At 31.3% G+C, this 20,659-nt stretch overlaps 3 protein-coding genes across 3 annotated transcripts; all 3 read right to left on the bottom strand.

Annotated features, from left to right (window-relative positions):
• Positions 1–2,309: 2,309 nt before the first annotated feature.
• Positions 2,310–5,059, bottom strand: LOC126780625 (uncharacterized). Its single transcript, XM_050505242.1, has 4 exons — positions 5,017–5,059; positions 4,469–4,936; positions 3,342–3,396; positions 2,310–2,490 (listed from the first exon to the last, which is right to left on the bottom strand). The coding sequence occupies exons 1-4, from the start codon at positions 5,017–5,019 to the stop codon at positions 2,486–2,488; spliced, it is 531 nt and encodes a 176-aa protein (XP_050361199.1). The 5' UTR covers positions 5,020–5,059; the 3' UTR covers positions 2,310–2,485.
• Positions 5,060–6,552: 1,493 nt separating this feature from the next.
• On the bottom strand, positions 6,553–10,416 carry LOC126780566 (uncharacterized). The gene is made up of 5 exons (XM_050505159.1): positions 10,350–10,416; positions 9,729–10,202; positions 8,445–8,607; positions 7,797–7,848; positions 6,553–7,466 (listed from the first exon to the last, which is right to left on the bottom strand). Exons 1-5 carry the CDS (start codon positions 10,350–10,352, stop codon positions 7,430–7,432), a joined length of 729 nt encoding a protein of 242 aa, XP_050361116.1. The 5' UTR covers positions 10,353–10,416; the 3' UTR covers positions 6,553–7,429.
• A 6,377-nt stretch (positions 10,417–16,793) lies between these two features.
• Positions 16,794–19,714, bottom strand: LOC126780567 (uncharacterized). Its single transcript, XM_050505160.1, has 4 exons — positions 19,626–19,714; positions 19,052–19,489; positions 17,815–17,875; positions 16,794–17,728 (listed from the first exon to the last, which is right to left on the bottom strand). The coding sequence occupies exons 1-3, from the start codon at positions 19,644–19,646 to the stop codon at positions 17,843–17,845; spliced, it is 492 nt and encodes a 163-aa protein (XP_050361117.1). The 5' UTR covers positions 19,647–19,714; the 3' UTR covers positions 16,794–17,728; positions 17,815–17,842.
• Positions 19,715–20,659: the final 945 nt, after the last annotated feature.

A 20,659-nucleotide genomic window follows, 5' to 3' on the forward strand; every position in this document is an offset into this window, starting at 1 on the left:
TCTCATCAATGCTGCTTATGGTTTCCAACGCGGTGAATTGATTTTGAAGTTCCATTTGGAACTTTTCGGAGCCTTGAGCAGCTTGGAGCATGGTAGGTCGGAGAGTAGACCTCATCATTCTCGATCTTTCGGCTTTTAAGTTGATATTTAGAGTGCCTCGAACCAAGCGGTGATCACTTCCGGTATTAAACCTGTTGATCACTGAAACATCTCTAAATATGTGCCTTTTATTCGAAATGATAAAGTCTTTCTCGTTCCTTGTCACGAATTATCATAGCTATATCACTAGCTATGATAATTTCCAAAGTTTTTGACAGTGTACTCAACAATCAAATTAATAAATATTTTATGCCACATGATAATCAGTTTGGTTTTCGATCTGGTCTCTCGACTGAAACTGCAATATTAAGTTTAAAGCAAACTGTAAAATACTATACGGACCGTAAAACACCTATTTATGCATTATTTCTCGATCTGACGAAAGCATTTGATTTGGTTGCCTATGATATCCTTTGGACAAAGCTGGAACAGACACAAATACCACCAGAGGTTACTAGAATTTTAAAACATCGGTATAGCAATCAAATTAACAATGTCAAATGGGATGGAGCGCTATCTCGATCATATAGTTTGGAATGTGGGGTAGGGCAAGGAGGGCTAAGCTCGCCTACGCTCTTCAATCTTTATGCTAACGAGCTCATTGATATACTCAGTAACCAGCATGTTGATTGCCATATTGATGGAGATAACGTCAATAATATCAGTTACGCTGATGATATGGTTTTGCTTAGCGCATCAGTTTGTGGTCTAAGAAAACTATTAGCAACTTGTGAAGGCTATGCTCAAACACATGGACTTATATATAATGTAAAAAAAGCATGATAATGATATTTGAAAGTGGTAATAAATGTCCAAAAATAATACCTTCGGTAAAAATTAATAATCTGAGCTTGACTCAAGTTTTCCAATTTAAATACCTTGGACATATACTAACCACCAGTCTCAAGGATGATAATGACATTGAAAGGGGAGGAGAGCATTGTCAGAAGATTTGGGCGTGCTTCAAGGGCTGTAAAAAAAAACATTATTCCGCCCTTACTGTACCTCTTTTTAGACTTGTAGTTTGTGGGCTAATTATTCATTAAAATCATACAATGCTCTTCGTATCCATTACAATAATGCCTTTAGATTGCTGATGGGTTTGCCTCTGTAGTGCTTCAGGGATGTTCGCTGAATTGAATATAGACTGTTTTTACGCATTAATGCGAAAAAGTGTGCATCCTTGGTCCACAGGGTCCGGGCCAGCTCAAACAAAATTCTAATCATGGTAGCTAACAGACTAGACTGTATATTTATAAACCGCTGTTGTAAAGTTTCGGCTGTTTCGGCTGACCAGTAAATTATATAAGTAGTAGATAGTAGTGTTTATTTTATTTTTTGTAATTTTGTATATGAGTCTTGTTACTTAAATAAATAAATTATTATTATTATTATTTACGAGCAGCACACAAGTCCCAAGTTCGAACCTTGGGCTATAGTTACAATTCCCAGCATAATCTTTATGTTTAATTGGAGGAATAAATTACTAAAGTTAATACTTACCTTGCGCGTTCATTTAATAAAATTATTTTAAAGTGAAAACATGTACTAAAAATCCAAAGATTCTATTCGATGTATAGGAATTCAAGGACAAGGTCATTGATATGGGATATTGAAAAGGTAAATAAAACAAGCGTATAACACCAAATTATTTAATACAGATTTAAAAATACAATTCAATATTAAAATATTATTATTATTATATTTTATTAATAAATTATTAATAAAATAGTATGCAAGTATTTAATTTAAAAAACTAGATTAGAATAATCAAAACATATTACCTATGTGATTGAATGTCAATGAAGAACTTATTTGTATATAATAGATTAGCTTAAGTAGTTTAAAGATAACTAATATTAAAAATACTAATTAACTATATGAGTAAATAACACTAAACTATTACACAGTTTTACTAATCATTTTTTTTATTAAGACAATACTACGTAGATGACGAACAATTCGATACCGGTAATATTGTAAATCAGACAAGGGTGTTTTATCTAGAAGTAGATTTTAGCATATAATACATACATTTGAGTTAAAATTATATTATAGTGTGAAATTTTCATTTTGTATTCTCTTTAAGTAATTTATAATCATATTCGCAATAGTTTCATGTAAACATTCAAATATACAAGTAAGTTATTTTTAATATGTATTCTAAGGCAGAATACCTCACGTACTTTGTTGAAACGTTCAATTCTCAGTCTTACACTCATCTTCGAAATCTTCTAGTCACTCTCATATTAAAAAGCAGTCTTTTTTCATTCAGACACCTTACTTCTTTTTAGCAATACAACAAACAGCTACGACACGAAGATCTAAAGATTGTTCAGCAATCATCTGAACATTTAAATTCCTTTTGGAATCATTGCTAAGGGACTCAGCCTGAAAAACAAACATTAATTCTATAATTTCATATTAACATATCTGAATTAATTCCAATCACGTGACTTACTATTAAAATAACAATAGCAGTCATTTTATTAGTCGTGGTAAACGCGTAGCGCAATAAGCCAGTAGAAATATCTATAACAATTCAGCATTGCCGCTTGAGTAGCTTTACATTTAATTCAATACTGTAACGGGATGGTTCAAAGTGATCCTATGACCCTAATTGATTAATTATTTATATTTGATTTGATTTAAGCAACTGTGTACTACCTTTATTCGTGGAAAAAGTCTCTTGACTTGTCTGATTCCAATAGGAAGCCAGAAATTATTGTATAAAATACTAGAGGAAAAGCAATGCTAATGATAGCAGAACAAGTTTTTAAGGTCTTAAATTAATTGGAAGTACTGTGACTATAAAAGTGTTTTACGATAAGCAATGGCTATTACTACAAGTGTATACAGTCAAAGAGCTCAACGTGATTAAATCAATCATTTCATTCCTTTAGTTGAGTCGTACGAACAACTTTAATGATAAGTTTTTTGGTTGAACCCCACAGCATAGCTTTTATAGAAAATACATGGCATTAAACATTAGTTTTCGATTTCAATAATTTTGTTTAAATTTTTATATAGGTTTGTTTAATTTATTATTATTTGTTTTTACGGTAAATTTTGTTTACACCTTTAAAGACGTAAAAGTTGTTTTAGTTATTAATTTTAAGTGTTTAGTGATAAGTTGATTGTGTTACTATCTCATTGAATAAAAAAAAATCTAGTCAAATAAATCACGCACTGAAAAATCATAGAAATTACTACTAGTTGACTTTAAATATTTTTTTAAATACCTCGTTTCCTCTTCAATCTCCGAATCTGAATTGTCGTATGGAACTGGCATTTTATCTGGAATAACATCAATGTGATAAAAATAATTCAATTTAACCGAAATTAAGAATGTTTTTTATTTCTCTTTAAGCACAAGCCGTTTGTATTACATGACATGAACGAAGAAGTAATCTACACACACATATATATAAATACATACATACAAACAAACTTAATAATGTTTACTATTTTTGTAAGTATATTTGCGTTCGAATATTTACATGCAGGTTTTTAGTTATTGTGCAAGATATAAATCGCAAATATCCGGGAAGAATACACACATTCCAAAGTTAGGTTTCTACAAACAACATCGATCAACAAATATACAATTTTAAATGTGTAGATTAGACCAACAATAAATGTATGGCTGAATATTAAATATATAAGAATCGCATTAACAAAGATAATGGGCGATACCATTCCATCGTTTTGCCATTCAAATTTACCATTTATTTATTTTGTTCAATCATAGGAATCTGTGTGACACATATTATTAAAATGTAGTTTTCAAAAAGCAATAACAATGAACAAAGAGAAATAAAAATAAAAATCACGTTAAACTAATATGTATTCTGTGACGTAACTGAAAAATCGATACATGCGTATTGGAAATTGTTGAAACTATCTTACCGAATGATAAAAATATGAATTTATCAGTAATTTTTCTATTTTTTAAGCTCATAACGATTCGATTTAGTTCCTCACTAGTTCTAAACTTAACGATGGCTTTGAAATCTCCTCTCATGGCAAGCCTGTCTAATAAAGTTCTACTTCTTAGACATTTCACTCCATACTATAAATGTACAAAAATTTAAGTTTAGAACCCAGAATTTAAAAAATAATTTATTTAAATTATTATGATTGATTATAAGTGCAAATTGGTAAAATTATAATATATTATGCTTGTTCTCAATCATTGACTCATATAAATGTAAATATGATTATATTTCTAGTAAATTTCAATTATTAATTTTAAAGACAATTTGGGGTGTTTGAACTTACAAATATATTTTACGTAGGTACGTATATTTTAATATTTGCTTGCGATAGATGAATATGTTATGTAAATATATTTTGCTAGAATACTTACTTCCTTTTTAAGAAAGTTCTTCGTATTTGCGTAGTTCCAACCTCCAACCACAGAGGACAAAAACAGCCACGAGCCTATTGTTAATTTTTCTTTTTTAACTTGACGCCAAAATCTTGGCCGTGGTGATGCAATGCTGTTGGCTAAGATGTTCTCCGCGCTGCTGTCGAGACTGATGCTACTACTATTTGAAGAGTCATCGTCTATATCAAATATATTATAATCTTGAGCAATTGTCGCCAAGCGTTGAAGTTTCAAATAACCCTTTATCCTCATTTCACATTCTATGATTATAGACCGGATATTTCTAGCAAAATAACGTGAATTGTTTACATCCATAACAGATTCAATCGATCTACGATCTCTACGAACAGATGACTTTCTTCTTCTGAGGAAATTCGAAAAATTGTCGACAGCATCCGTATCCATTTCATGAATAAAGCTTGTGCTCCCACTCGTACTTGGCCGATCCTTAAAAATTATTTGCTCGAGTTTAATATTGAATTACAAAACTATGAAGAATAATGTGTATAAACATAATAATCACACACCATAATTGCGTTCTATTGTGTGCTAGCACTTTTTTCAGAAAACTATGTTTACAACGTAACTAAGCACTCCACTGGAGTCTGGGGATGCAAAATCAATATCAGCTTTTCCGCGCATGTCACTGGATTGTAAAAAGTAACAATGTTACCAAACTTATATCACGAATTATTTTATTATTATTATTATATGTGAATGTATTTTCACTCGTAAAGCTTATATTAACCATATAATATATAAATTATGGCTCAAAAATACATACATAAAAATTGTTTTCAAGTAATAAATAAAAAAAAAATGTAAGAAAGGATAAATAAATATATTTTTTGTATCGTTGAAGTATAATAGTCGGAGTAAGTTTTAATAACGCGAGAGATAATAATGTTTTGTAACTATGTAAATGACTTGTACCGCCTCCAACTCTCATTAGGCCAGCGAGGTGGACTAATTTGAGAAAAGTATCTATGTCTCTGAGTACTACAAAGAGAATCGTGCCTAGCTGTAGGACTGCTTATAAACAAAGGTGATATTATTATTATTGTTGCCTACGTGTCATTGAAATTACGTTTTATCTTTATGAATTATTCAGATGTAACAATTTAAGTAAGTATTTGTGATGGTCCTATCTTGATTCAATATCAAATATTGTATAATATAATATTATATGAAAAATATAAAAATGATACATATTTATATCTCCTATTTAAAAAAAATTTGGATTGAGGTAATACAAAAAAATCTTTAAAATTGCTTTGTATTATTTATATTTAGATACTTACCTAAATAAACAAATCTATAATTTTTATCTTCAAAAGTGAGCCCTCCACAGGCTCATGAATTTGTTCAATGACTTGTCATGTAATGGCGATATCGACATCTTATTTAATATAAAAATAAATTTTGTTAAAAATTTTAAAGATAAAATAAAACAAGATGTAAGGAAGCGGAAGAATTTACGAAAAAAGAAATTAGAAAAAAAAATGGAAAAAAACTTATTTAGGAAGGTAAGTCTAAAAATACAACAAAGCTAATGAAATAAATATCTAGTTATCTGATAGTGGTGAAGATGATGAAGGAGCCATATTATGCGATTTATCTGACGACAAAAGGGGCAATATGGAAGTGACTGTGGCAAGAAATAACTGTTTTCGTATTACTTTTACTTTTAAAGTTTACATTTTGTTAAAAAAAAGCGATAATAATTATATAAGACATGGTAAATAAAATACACGAATGACCATAAAGAGGTTTAATACTTTATTATATATTAAGTAAAGTTTCACAATTATTCATTATATGTTTTAAATAAGTTCAATCTGACCCTGAATACATAACCATTTTCGTCACTTTCCATAACCTTAACAAGATAAATGTTCTACATTTATATTGTACCTAAATATTAATACTTAATAATAAATAATGATTACATTTTTGGTTAAAATTTATGATTATATATTTTATCTAAAAACATTTAATAAATTCTTACATTTGATAATTTAATAATAAGATTTGAAGTTATTACTATAACTAGGAAACAAATGTGCTTTCTAACAGTAAAAATTATAATTAATACCTGCATTTAAGAAATATATTATATCACAGAAGAAACTTCAATCTAATCATATTAAAAGTAAAGTAAATAAAGTAAGGTTCCTCAGGACCTTCTGATCAAGCGTTTATAGTACGAGATGTATACAAGACAATATGGGCAAAAAATAACTGCTGATTATTTTAGTTAATAAAACTTCAACAATAAATAACTAACTCCTAGGTCGTATATATAAATAACTTGTTAATTTATTGGTAGAATATTCCAAAACGTAAGTATAAATTAAATTGACTAGATTTTCAATAAGATTTTTAAAATAAGAAGACGTGTGCATATACCATTACTAGATATAAAATATCGTCTTCCGTAGAAGGAGCAAATATATTTACCATAAAGAAATTGACATATAAGGTGTTTTTATTGATTCTTCGGAAAAAGAGTTCAATTTTAAATTGTTATAATTACGAATAAAATAGTTACATAATAATTTGATTATTTTACACTTTTAATCATCATTTCTATAATGTATAAAACCTGTACCTTTTGGAATTGTTTTTAATTTATTATTTACGCTTACAATCTGTCCTTTACAGAAACTTCAACTTCTATGGCTTGCCACCGACTGCGACACCAACCAAAGTTACAGCAACAATTATTTAAATTATTAGAAATTATTCTATGCTGAAAATCTGTCTTGATATATATATATCTCCTCCTCTCCTCCCCTTGTCTTCCCACGATAATATATATTAGGTAAATACATAAATTGTATGTTTATATTGTATACTGTTGAATTAGCTTCTTAGAAGATAGCTTAGACTCGACTAATTGATTAAAATACGAATAATAATCCAAATTTTTCAATAAATTTAAGTTCCTTTGGATATCGGGACCAAGTAACCGGTACTGTAATATAAAAAAAGTATATTTTATTTTCTCATATAAGGTTACTAATACCTGAGCGAGCTTCGCCCTTATAAATTATTAGTTGTATATTTTTTTGTCAAATATCAGAAAATTTACTTATGTAGATAAACTTAGAAAGCAAAACTTTGTCTGAATACAAAATCAGCCAAATCGTTATGTTACAGCCATTTCCGAGACACAATTTCGTGATATACAAGAATTACTGATTTAATATTTTTAAGATTAAAACGTATTATTATACTTATGAAAAAAGTAGTTATATTATTATTTCTTGCTTTAGTAATGGCATTAATATTTAAATATACGTACCTCCCGTCGTCAGAATCTGATTCTGAAAACTCCTGGTTGACTGACCTTTTATCTGAAAGTACATAAATATAAAATATTACACGAATCGGAACAGGAAAATTTATCTTCTTAGAATAGTTATATTTATTTTTATATCTAATTGAAATACATTTATTAATATAAATAAGTACATACAAAACTATTGTTTTAAAATGTTGTAAGCATATACAATTACTTAAGTGCAGATAATTTAAAGTATTATGCATTCACAGTCTTACATAATAACGTAACTATACATTTAATTTTATTTGTGTATCAACGAACAACATCAACATTTGATTTAAAATAAAAATTCAACAACAACAATACGTATTATATGCATTGATTTTAGAAATAAATCCACAGCACGATAATTGCAAAAACCAAGCAACAGAAAACAAAATAAATGTTTTTGTAGACAAAAAAGCAGTTTTTACGAAACAACATATAAAGTTCACCTCAATAGTTTCTTTCGCAATTTGCATTTTTTTTCTATTCGCAAATGTGTAGAACAGAATATTAAGAGCATCAAGGAATTCAGTTCAAATTAAAGTACAAATTCAAATTAAAACATTTATTACGTAACTTAAACAACACATGCGCATTAATTAACTATTTGGACTATCTTACCGAATGATAAAAATAAAAATTTGTCATGTATTTGACTTTCTTTTAAGCTCATAACTACTTGCTTAAGTTCTTCTCTATTTTCAAATTTAACGATAGCTTTGAACACTCCTGCCATCGCAAGCCTTTCCGGAGTAGTCCTACTTCGGGAACATTTTACTCCGTACTATAAAGTAAGCAAAAATATAAGCTTTATTATTTTTAATCAGGAACTGTCATCTCAAATGCATATTGGGGGATATATGCAGTTTTTCCATTTTTAGTAGTTTATGTGTAATTATTTATTATAATTTTTTATAAACTTATTAAATTCACGTGTTACATATGTATAAATTTAATGATTTAACGCATAGATACATAATCATTCTCACTGTGTACACGCACTAAATCTGCAACTAAATTGTAGAGACTATATATGAACACACTGCATTTCGCATGGTATTCGCACAAAAACCACCACCACGTTGAACCGCGGAGTATGCAACGTAGCACTCCAAGAGCGAAACGACGAATACAAACTGCTGGGACAGTTGCGTGAGCAGATGAAGTGCAGCTATGAGGTCGCAAACATAGTCTCACATCTACATTTAGTTCAATTCACGAAGACAAATCACAACCACGGCATTTAAAATCTATTAACGTATTGTTCTTAAAAACCAGGCATAACCGTATTTTGAATATTATTTAGAATTTATTATGAAAATTAAATTTATTTTTTAGGCAAAAGAAATAACCTCGAAATAATATACAATTTATGGACTTCAGCTGTTAAGGGCAACCATCGGGTACTTGGACCCTGATGTTTCGACACTCGGCCTGAGCGCACTCGTATTGTGAAAACCTATATGTTAATCAGAAATATACTACGATAACTCCTAGTTTTAACGAAGCTTATGATTAAATAAACAGTGGAGTTTGGGCACATACCTGTTGGTACGTTAAATGACGACGAATATTTAAAACACTTTGATTAAATTTTAGTTTTACCTGTGATTTACTGGGCTCTGAATCAAATTTTTCTGAAATAATATTTTTAGCATTTAATGCTGGTGATAACATATTTTAGCATGCGGTGTACTGCGAATAGCATCTTAAATAGCAACAAATATGCAATATAATTGCACAGTTGCATTGGCAAAAACAGTGGGAGTGAGAGCGTGCGTCATCGTGGATTGAACTATAAATAAACCTATTCTAAAATGTTTCTTGATACTTATTGATCTGTAAATAATCAAAGTATCATACTGTATACTTATATTATATACGAACATTGGTATAAATACTTACTTCGTTTAATAGAAAATTCTTCACGGTGCTGTAGTTCCAGCCTCCAGTTACGAATGAAAGGATGAGCCATGATCCAAATGTTCGTTTTTCTGCATTACTGCTGCGGCCATAGGTCCTCTGTTTCGTACAATTATCCGAAACTTCCTTTTTCGCTAATAAAAGATCGTCCTCGCTGCCGGAGAGGCTTGATTCTTCATCAACGTTAAACATTTTATTCTTTTGTGTTGTCGATGCCTTGCGCTCTAAGCGCTGTCTTTTCAAATAATCTTTTATCAATATTTCGCTTTCTGCTATAACGCTCCGCAGGTTATTTCCGAAGTAGGATATATCGCTTGTTATTATCTCTAAGCCATATGACATTTCAAGACAATTAGGACATGGAAATCTGTATCGAGAGATCGAGCCTGTCTGTGGAAGATCAGTTTCCATTTCTTCTGGCAAGGCGCTTACATTACTGCAACTTGGTTCTTCACCCTTAAAAAAAAAGCTTAAATTTATATTAAGTAAATTATTGTATCAAAAAAATTGTGGACATTGACTGAAAAAATATAATATTTATAATAAATAATTAATAATTTACTTAATAATTAAACGAAATATAAATAGTTTTTTAAAACTTACCATTGTAGCTTCTGTTTCCTGTAAGCACTTATTTTTATAGAAAACTGGCTTTAACGTGAACCCAAAACACTCGGATGATATCTGGAGTTGTAAAAATCAATACTCGTGAAGCGTAGTCCACGCATGTCATTGGAAAAATAACAGCCGTGTTCATTTTATCTAATATAAGAAAATTTTAAAGAAAATTAAAAGTTACTTTTAATTATTTTTGATGAAAACAATGCTTTCTTTTCTCATCTATATTTAAAAGATAAGCAACTTTCGTTCATAATACACCCAACAAAAAAAAATATATATACATAGCGTGCATGTTAAGAAAAATGCGAATTTAAAATTAATAAATTAAAAAATAACCAGCTTTTAAAAGGTTTTTAAAAATTACAATTACAACACTAATAATAATAATAACCCCACAGACGTATTTTTACGTTGCCGACGTGGTGGGGCTTGTGCGCTTCAATGATTCTTAGGTCTATGCCAATAGAGCTACTCATGTTGGATTGGCCTAAGATAAGAAGACAGACCAAGAGAGATACATCCAAGCCAAGGTGGAGCAGCGTACGCCGAGGGTTCCATGACTAAGGGGGTGCTTAGTCGTTAGTATGCGAACTTTAGAGACAAGGGGACCTCTAATTTAATTTACCCTTATCACAGTGAATGCAGGGCTCTGCTGTGATTGACTTTTATGTCCTAGCTACTCGTGGGAATAATATGATAACTAAGTCTAAAACTAAAAAATATATACAGGCGAACATGCCATCGTTAGAAGAAGAGTCCACGCAGACTTCTAATTCATCCTCCAAATCTTTATTCCCATCAATACCATCTTCATCACCAATTTTGTATGCATCTTCACCAAATTCATCATCAACCGGTGCTCAACTGGCGGATGTTGCACAGGAGACAAATTTTGTCAGTGAACCTGTGCCCACCACCAGTGGCGTAAAAAAACGTAAAAAATGGAGTATGGAAATGAATAAGTTCATCCTACGTACCTACCTATATCTTACAAATTTAGAATCAGACACAAATTCATATCTTTCTTCATTACATATAAAATTTATAGATAAATATCCACATATGGAAGTAAGCAAACAGAGAATTGGTGACCAACGTAGAGCTATTATACAAAAGAAATTATTATCACAAGAAACCATTGATCAGATTTACGATGAAGTTAGAACAGAATTGAAAGTAATCCAAACTCAGATAGTTGTATCTAAACGCCACAAATCTTAAAACATCCCTTAACACACTAACAGGAAAACGTATGAAATGGACAAATGAATGCAATGAAGCAATTATTAGGATTTATTTCAAAATAACACAATTACAGTTTACACACATTACAGAGCAAAGATTAGCGGATCAACGAAGGGCAATAATAAATAATAAATATATTAAACAAGATAGATTAACACTGATTAAACAACAAGTAGCAGATGAATTACATTATACACACACACTAACGGAAGACACAGATAATGAACATTTACAAACAACAGAACAAAGTTATATTACACACTACGATGCATTCAAATCTAATTCAGAAACAAACTCACAAGCTAGGAAAATGCAAAACACTACAGTTACATGCACTGATTCCGTTACATCAACCCCTATCGATGAACAAAACATAGAAAGTATCACCTACGATCATGATATGACCTTAGAAGTAAATACTGAAATAGAGAACACATTCGTACATGCTCTAGAACATTTTTGATATTTGATACTGAACCAACTAGCAGACCATACATTCCTAAACAAAGGACTTCTAAAAAGTTTTCATTAATAATGAAATACATAGATATGATGATACTGACAAAATTTGTAAACACTGATACTGATTTTATCACTCTACAGACAATAATTTACTGTGCCGCATGGACAGCAGCTAAATGTAATGGGACAAGAATGACATTCTCAACACAAAACAACCATCAAAACAAATCATACAGAAAACCTAGCTGGTAAAGAAGATTAGAAAATAAAATAAGGAAGTTGCGAGTCAATATAGGCAGGTTAATACAATTTATTAGAGGAAATAGAAACCGAAAAGTAGTAGCTGCAGTAGAACTCATAAAGACACAATATCAATCACACGCACAATATGAAAACACAAACACGCATATAGAAAACAATCGTCCATGAAATCTCTAACTACTGAACCAATCCGTATCCAACGAGGAATTTTTCAAGGAGACGCTCTGAGCCCACTCTGGTTTTGCTTGGCCTTAAATCCTCTTTCACTCTTGTTAAATAAAACCAATACAGGATTCACACTTTACGGTAATAACACCCAACATAACTTATCACACCTCATGTACATGGACGATATAAAACTTTACTCCACTGACAAAAACACGCTGCTTGAGTTATCAAGCATTACGGAACAGTTCTCAAAAGATATTGATATGAAATTCGGAGTTGACAAGTGCAAAATTCTGTCAATCTCGAAAGGAAAAATCCTTAATAATAGCTACACACTCGAAACTGGTGAACAAATTGAACCAATGGATGAACTAAGCACATATAAATACCTTGGTTTTAAACAATCTAGGCAAATACTACAAACTACGACAAAACAAGAACAGCTTAGAAAATTCTCGCACCGATTAAATTTCGTATTAAAGACACACTAACTCTAAAAACACAATAAAAGCTATTAACACATTTGCCATACCCTTACATACGTACTCTTTCGGAATAATACAATGGTCAAAAAGTGACATAAAAAAATTGCAGCGAACTATAAGCACTCACTTCACTAAATATAGGAAACATCATCCAAAATCTTGTATTCAAAGGCTCACACTACCACGAAAAGAAGGAGCTAAGAAATGCCTATTAATCCCCTTCGGATTAATAGGCATACACAATTTACACAATAAGCAGATACTCTCACTCAGAGCATACTTCCATGATAAATCCGAACACTCACCTCTACATAGACACGCAACAGAAATAGACAAAAAGCTTACACCATTAAACCTACATGACAAAAACACTCAAGTAAACGAACATATCATAAGTACACAACAACAAATGTTGGCATGGGCTGAAAAAACACTGCATGGGAGGCACCGAGCCTATTTGAACCAACCCCACGTCGACAAAGAGAAGTCGAACGAACGGCTCAAACGAAGTGAACTGTTCCCTGAGACCGAAGGTTTTATGCTCGCCATTCAAGACCAAATAATAGCAACTCGTAACTATAGGAAGTACATAATGAAGGATAATAATCAACCTAATAACTTATGTAGACACTGTAACGCAGCCTCTGAAACTATTCAGCACATAACGGGGGCTTGCAAATCTCTCGCACAGACCGATTATAAGCATCGACATGATCAAGTGGCTGCAATCATACACCAACATTTAGCATACAAATATAAACTTATAACAGAAATGAATCCATATTACAAATATAAACCGGAAAGTGACAATAGAAACCACAAAATCTACTGGGATAGAACAATAATAACTGACAAAACTATCTGTTATAATAGACCAGATATTACCGTTCATGATAAAATCAATAGAATCGTTTATCTTATCAATATAGCCGTTCCTAATTCACATAACATACAAACCACAATATCTGAAAAGTTAAGTAAATATCAAGATCTCGCCAAAGAAATTAAAATGCAATGGAAAGCACAAACAGTACACATAGTCCCAATAGTCCTATCATCCACAGGTATCGTGCCTAAATCCTTGACACAAAGTCTGAACATCTTACAAATGCTAGCGTATATCTTCCATATACTTCAAAAAGCCATAACACCTGCCGTATCACCTGAAAGTTTATATCATCATCCACTTTATCATCAACGTTTTTAATATAAGCAACACTCCTTAACGCTTGGCTGCAGCCCGCGTTTTAGGTTTAAACCCTTCGAAAGAAGAGAAACTTTAAAAGTTAAATAGAAATAATAATAATAATCTCCTCCAGACCGATTTCGGCCATGGCGGCCAATCTCAAGATAAATTAGCCAACTACGCAGGATATATTATAGTGTACAAGTGTGTGCGTAAACACAGGAGCACTCACTATTCCCTTACTCTCATAATGCGATGGGACGGCTATCCAACACGACCGGGAAAAGTTCAGGCGCAGGACCAACGGCTTTACGTGCTTTTTGAGGCACGGGAGTGTACACACTTACAAATTCCAGACTCCGGGCTGCTACTGAGAATTTTCTGACAGAAATACCCATTAACTTTTTATTGGCCCGATCTGGGAATTGAACCCAGGATCTTCGCGTCTGCGGCTTTACATCAAGCCACTAGACCAACGAGGCAGTTGTTGTATACACTATAGTCTAAAAAATTTGTATGCTTGTTACCAGTGTACAATAACTGTGAATTAATTTTAATTTGCCACATGCTGCTGCCAGCAAAAACTATATCTTTAAAATGACTAGTTAAAGGCAGAAACGTTTTATCATCATAATCATTGTAATGAGACTTGTTTAGTGCCATTTAAACTATGTAAATAAGATATACTTAATGTCATTAATAAATTAATAATATTGATATTGCTTAATTTTTATAATTTAATTCCCTCATAATATTTATTTAAATTTTCAGTAAGTATAAATCTTCAATAAAAATTATTATTTATTAATTATAATTCAAATTAATTATAATTCTCTCTTTTATTTTTAACCTTTAAATTATATATTTTAATACATTTAAAGCCACGGGTACAAATTGAAATTTTAATGACGATTTTAATTACTAACGCTTAAAATTAATATCATATTTATTTTGATTGGTTACGACTAAAACTAACATAATTTTTTTCATATTCATTAATTAAAAATAAATTGTCACTATATCCTGCCTGTAAAAGACATATATGCTATTTAATGAATTGAGCCTATGTCCATCATAAATCTGTTAACTTAGACACTATAAAAGTTCAATAACAATCTAATTACACATATTAAAATGTATTTTATTCATAATGTATTAGTATAAAGCAACAAACAATTTTTTCTATGTGTCTCAAGACCTTAGTCAATATAATATCCATAAACCTTATTGGTTATTTGATAATATTTTGTTATTGTTTTTCAAATGCATAAAATGTAGATTAGGGAAATATTTATTTTACAAAATCCACGTTTTGACTGGTGGTAAAACTTTGTGAAGGTCGTCTGGGTAGGTACCACCTACTTATCACATATACCGCAAAACAGCAGGAGTTGGTATTGTTGTGTTCCGGTTTGAAGGGTGATTGAGCCAGTGTAATTACAGGCACAAGAGACATAACATCTTAATTCCCAAGGTTGGTGGCGTATTGGTGATGTTAGTGATGGTTAACATTTTTTATAATGCCAATGTCTATAAGCGTTGGTGACCACTTACCGTCAGGTATATGCTCGTCCGCCTTCCTATTCTATATAAAAAATACAAACTGTGTTGAGGTTTATCATAAATGTACATTGTCATCCAAACTGAACCAACACGTAAAATTTCAACTACGTAGGATTAGAGAAAGTGGCTCTAATTAGACTTGTAAGATTACACCTAAACAAACATTGTAAGTTAAATGAAAGTTTGTAGAAAGTTTATAAAAATAATTTAAAAAAATGTATAAAGTTTGTAAAAATAATGAACTATTAATTTGTATCAATAATAAATTATAGCATTTAATAATTTTAGGACTTCAAAATAGTACATAGTTTCTTTAAGATGGCCGAATCGAGTAGACTTCCAAAGAAATACATTTCTTACCTTTATATCTACCAAGGCGGCCATGTCCTTTTCACTATAAATATTTGACATACATACTTTGAAACTATTTTATATCAACTCAAATCTTTTGCGTGATTTAATTAAGTATTATAAACGGATAATTGTTTACAATAAATCAAATTCATATCGGACTTTAACTAGCATACCATATTAATTAATAAAACTTTCATCAAAAATATTTCACCTCATCTTATTAGCCTCAGCTAGTGATGCCTCAGCTACAAGATGGCTGGTTCATTTTTCGCTAATATAAATCATATTACAAAAAAAAAACAAAATTACTAATATAATATACTAAATAAAATCGAATGAAATCTGTCTTATCATTAAATGCGAACTATAAATGAAAATTGTTATTTATTTTAACGTCTTTTATTAGACCCATGAAATGCTTAATATATTTAACAATTGATTGAATTCCAATATCTTATGAATATAAAATTTTCAGTTCTACCATCCACATATTAGTATATTTGATTGATTAAATACCAAGAAGAAAAATAACCTTATTGTTATAAGTAAGATAATGATATTATTAAACAAATGACAATATTTGGAATATAAATTACTATTTCTTTGAATTTGAATTTTTCACTACTATATATCAAACTCTTACATAAGGTTGTTTGTATAGTAGCACAATTATTCTTTTAGCAAAGGAAATCGGTGTGCAGCTTTATCCGCTATACATTATTTACTACAATGCCGTTAATATAGATGGTAAATCTACATTACTTAAACTTGACGGTGACGAGCCGGTTGGCGTGGTTGGCGCATGTTCGATTCCCACCCAGGACAGATATTTGTGTGCATGAAAATGTCTGCTTGTCCCGAGCCTGGGTGTAATTATCTATATAAGTATGTACAAGCTTAATTTGGGATAAGATGGCCGTATGTGAAAAATGTCCCAGGATATCATTATCATTATTATTGTTAAAAGCCACGTGTGGTTCGCATTATTGGCGACGTAAAGGTCACAAACACCCTCGAGCCAATTGCGTCGAGAGATAGCGCTGAGCGCTTTCTATCGACTGTATCACGGCGTGTGCTACAGTCTGCGACAGGAATTATAATTCCTGCTTTCTCCTTCCTCATAAGTCTACGCGTGCTGGCTTTCGATGTCACCGCTTAACTGTGGCATCAATTCCATCGCGCACAAAGAAATTTGGCAACTCCTTTCTTTGTCGCACTTCCAAAAATGGAATTCTTTACTAGCTCACGTATTCCCCTCCTCTTGCAACCCAGGTTCCTTCAAACGAGGCTTGAAGAGTTATCTTACGGGCCGGCAAGGCGGGGGCAGCAAGTTCAGATCATTCTTCCCGACTGTACTGGCCGTTGTCACGCTTGAACTCTATACCATCAGGTGGAGTAGGGTCATTTGCCTTCCCGACAAATATAAAAAAAAAACTTTAGTGCGAATTTAAAGAATATCAACTACATCTTGAGATCACTCCCCATGCAGGTTTTCACTTCCACTGTCCTCATTCGCTAAGTAGTAATTATATTGTAACGATAGTTTACTCTTCATAAAATTACAAACTATTAAGTATTTCACATCAATATTTATCAAGTTTTAAGCCTCGTTCGATAGTGGGGTTCAGGAATCACATCTGTAACATAAAAAGTTTATATATTATCACTTTAATCAAATATGGCAATTTAGATATATAATATAGTAATCTATAACTACACATACTTATCCGAGTCCTCCAATTAAACCACGCTCAGATATGACACGTCATCATCGATTTTTTTATCTGAAAGTACACAATTGTATAAAAAATAACAGATTTTTTGTCACAACTGCATGTATCCATTTCTTCGCATTCACATTTTTGTATGTTTACTTGGATGAACTAACAACACATATTTGGATTTACGAACAACATCGACAATGAATTTGGTACACAAAATCAACATAGACCGTTAAAAGCTTGTATTTAGATGCTTATTTAGAGGGAGCAAGGATAATTCTACATTCCAGGTATTCCAGGGTCCATTGACTACAAGGTGTTCTTTGATGTAGTAGACAATAGATCTATTTAATTCAATATATGTATGTAATTTAAGTGTTATTATTCCCGGTTTGAGAACAGTACATAATTCCTGAATGAGATTTGAGATTTCCAAGGTTCGGAGACAATTTCTCCAAGAGAAACCGAATTCAATTAAAGCATATTAAAGCATATCCATCGCATCGCAACATTCGCAGCAAAACGAAGCACGATAGAAAATTACTTCTACTGTGAAATAGATTATTCAATCCGTAACTTTTTAAGTTTTAGTAGAAAAAATTTCTTAATGTAATTTTCATTCGCAATTTGCAGTTATTTCTATTTACAATTATAAAACAAGAACACAAAGAGCTCAAGAAGAGTTGAAATAAAAACACATCACGTAAATAAAAAATTAACGCATGCGACATTAAAAAAATATTTGTATTATCTTACCGAATGATAAAAATTTAAATTTATTACATACTTTATCATCCCTAAAGCGTAATATAATGGCCTTGAGTTCTTCGCTTGTTTTAATTTTGAAAATACCATCAAAATCTTTTTGCGTGAAGAGGACGCTCAAAATTGATTCACTGTTAACGCAATCGTTCGTAAACTATAAAGTAAACAAAAAGGTTAGTTTAAAGTAAATTAATTTGAATTTTTAGTTTCAAATACATTATGATAGCCTTTCATTCTTTCGTTTTATAAATAAAAATATTTTTCGTCATAATGTTTTACATATTATGTATTTTTATATTTATATTTAAATACTATCGTATATAATTAAAATAAATGCAATAAGCGAGCTTTCTTCAAATACCCCATGCGTTTGCTTTCTCTATGTCAGTTAATAAAAATGTATTGTCATAAAAAGTATTATTTTGCGCTTGTGCAGTATTTATGGTTGTAAGTTTTAATATGACAATCACTTACCACATCCATCATATAGAGCTTCAACGTATCGAAATTCCAAGCTCCGCTCAAAGGTGACAGTATAAGCCACGATCCAACTGCGACTTTATTGTTCATTTTTATGTTGTTTAAATTATCTTGTCTTATATGCTCAAAAAGCTTTTTAAAATCCAAATATGACCAAACTCGTTTGCTACTACTAGATGGGTCTGTCGTGTTTTGCTCTTTTAGGAACTCAGCTCGGCTGATGTGATTTTGAATAAAGTTTTCGCATTTTTCGATCAATGATCTTCCGTTTTTCGTGAATCCATAGTACGAGATATCATTTGTTATAATATCTATTGTATAACCCAGGTCTTTACATTTATGACAAGGTACTGCGACCTGATACACTGGGGGAGCCCAAAAATCTTCTTCCTTGTCCGCCACGAAAGTTAAGGTGCCTTCACACGGTCGAGTCTAAAAATGTATATATATTTAAAACAACAAAACGTATCTATTTGATTATTATTGTAAAAGATAGTAAAATAGCAGTGACAGTAAATATTAATTTTATTTGCCAAAACGAGTAATAATAATCTATTTAATCCCTTACCATTGTGGCTGCATACATCATGCACCTATTCTTCTAGGAAATACTGATTTTAACTGGGACATGAAATAAGTAGAGCATCGGCGTTGGTTTGGAAAATCAATACTTGCAAAGTGTATGTAGGTCCACGCATGTTGGTGCTTTGTAAAATGGAACCGCTTTACTCATTGGTTCAGATTTCCAGTGACGAACAATTGAACTACAAATTAGCGCGCCAACTTTCAAAAATACAAGGCGCCTTTTTTATTTATTGACAGTTAATAGTAATATATGATGACGATAGTTCATCTCAAATGATAGCGATATCGTGTCTCATACAACTTTTAAAATAATAAATTAAGAAAGAGAATACTGACAATATAATTTAAATCAAACATATGTTGTTTTTTTATAAACAAGAAAACTATGCATTATTTTTTTCGAAATTCAGGAATTTCGAGTTTATAAATGTATTAGTGGACCGGGCTGGTGTAGTCGCGTTTTCCATCCGAAAATTTGTAAAATTATTTAACTGAGACTAAGTAATTTAATAATATCATAGAATTCAAATGTATCATCACGAACAACAGCTAAAAAGTTTATAAGTAAAAATATTCCGGATAAATGATCTTAATATACAGCAATTAACACAATAATACTTTATTAAAGACCAAATACAATAGAGTAAATGAAAAGTTAATAAAATGAAATATTTAAGTAATCAGTAACAGCCTGTGAATGTCCCACTGCTGGGCTCTCCCTTTTTGAGAAGAAGGTTTTTGGAGCTTATTCCACCACGCTGCTCCAATTCGGGTTGGTGGAATACACATGTGGCAGAATTTCAGTGAAATTAGACACATGCAGGTTTCCTCACGATGTTTTCCTTCATCGTCAAACACGAGATGAATTATAATCACAAATTAAGCACATGAACATTCAGTGGTGCTTGCACGGGCTTGAACCCATGATCATCGGTTAAGATTCACGCGTTCTGACCACTGGGCCATCTCTGTTTGAAATATTAAAGAACTAAATGTAATTATACACCAGGATTGATT

Source organism: Nymphalis io, chromosome Z (assembly GCF_905147045.1).
Source record: "Nymphalis io chromosome Z, ilAglIoxx1.1, whole genome shotgun sequence".
NCBI classification, from domain to species: domain Eukaryota; kingdom Metazoa; phylum Arthropoda; class Insecta; order Lepidoptera; family Nymphalidae; genus Nymphalis; species Nymphalis io.

Bases quoted from the DNA above. Each gene is read 5' to 3' on its own strand.
- LOC126780625 (XM_050505242.1), bottom strand. The intron at 3,397-4,468 runs GTAAGTATTCTA...ATGTTATTCCAG, and splicing joins AGAACTTTCTTAAAAAGGAA to ATAAAATGCCAGTTCCATAC.
- LOC126780566 (XM_050505159.1), bottom strand. The intron at 7,849-8,444 runs GTAAGATAGTCC...ATGTACTTTCAG, and splicing joins ATTTTTATTTTTATCATTCG to ATAAAAGGTCAGTCAACCAG. The intron at 7,467-7,796 runs GTACGTATATTT...TTTATATTACAG, and splicing joins TCAGATTCTGACGACGGGAG to TACCGGTTACTTGGTCCCGA.
- LOC126780567 (XM_050505160.1), bottom strand. From the start codon at position 19,646: ATGATGTATGCAGCCACAATG. The intron at 19,490-19,625 runs GTAAGGGATTAA...ATACATTTTTAG, and splicing joins TGATGTATGCAGCCACAATG to ACTCGACCGTGTGAAGGCAC. The intron at 17,876-19,051 runs GTAAGTGATTGT...GTGTACTTTCAG, and splicing joins AGCTCTATATGATGGATGTG to ATAAAAAAATCGATGATGAC.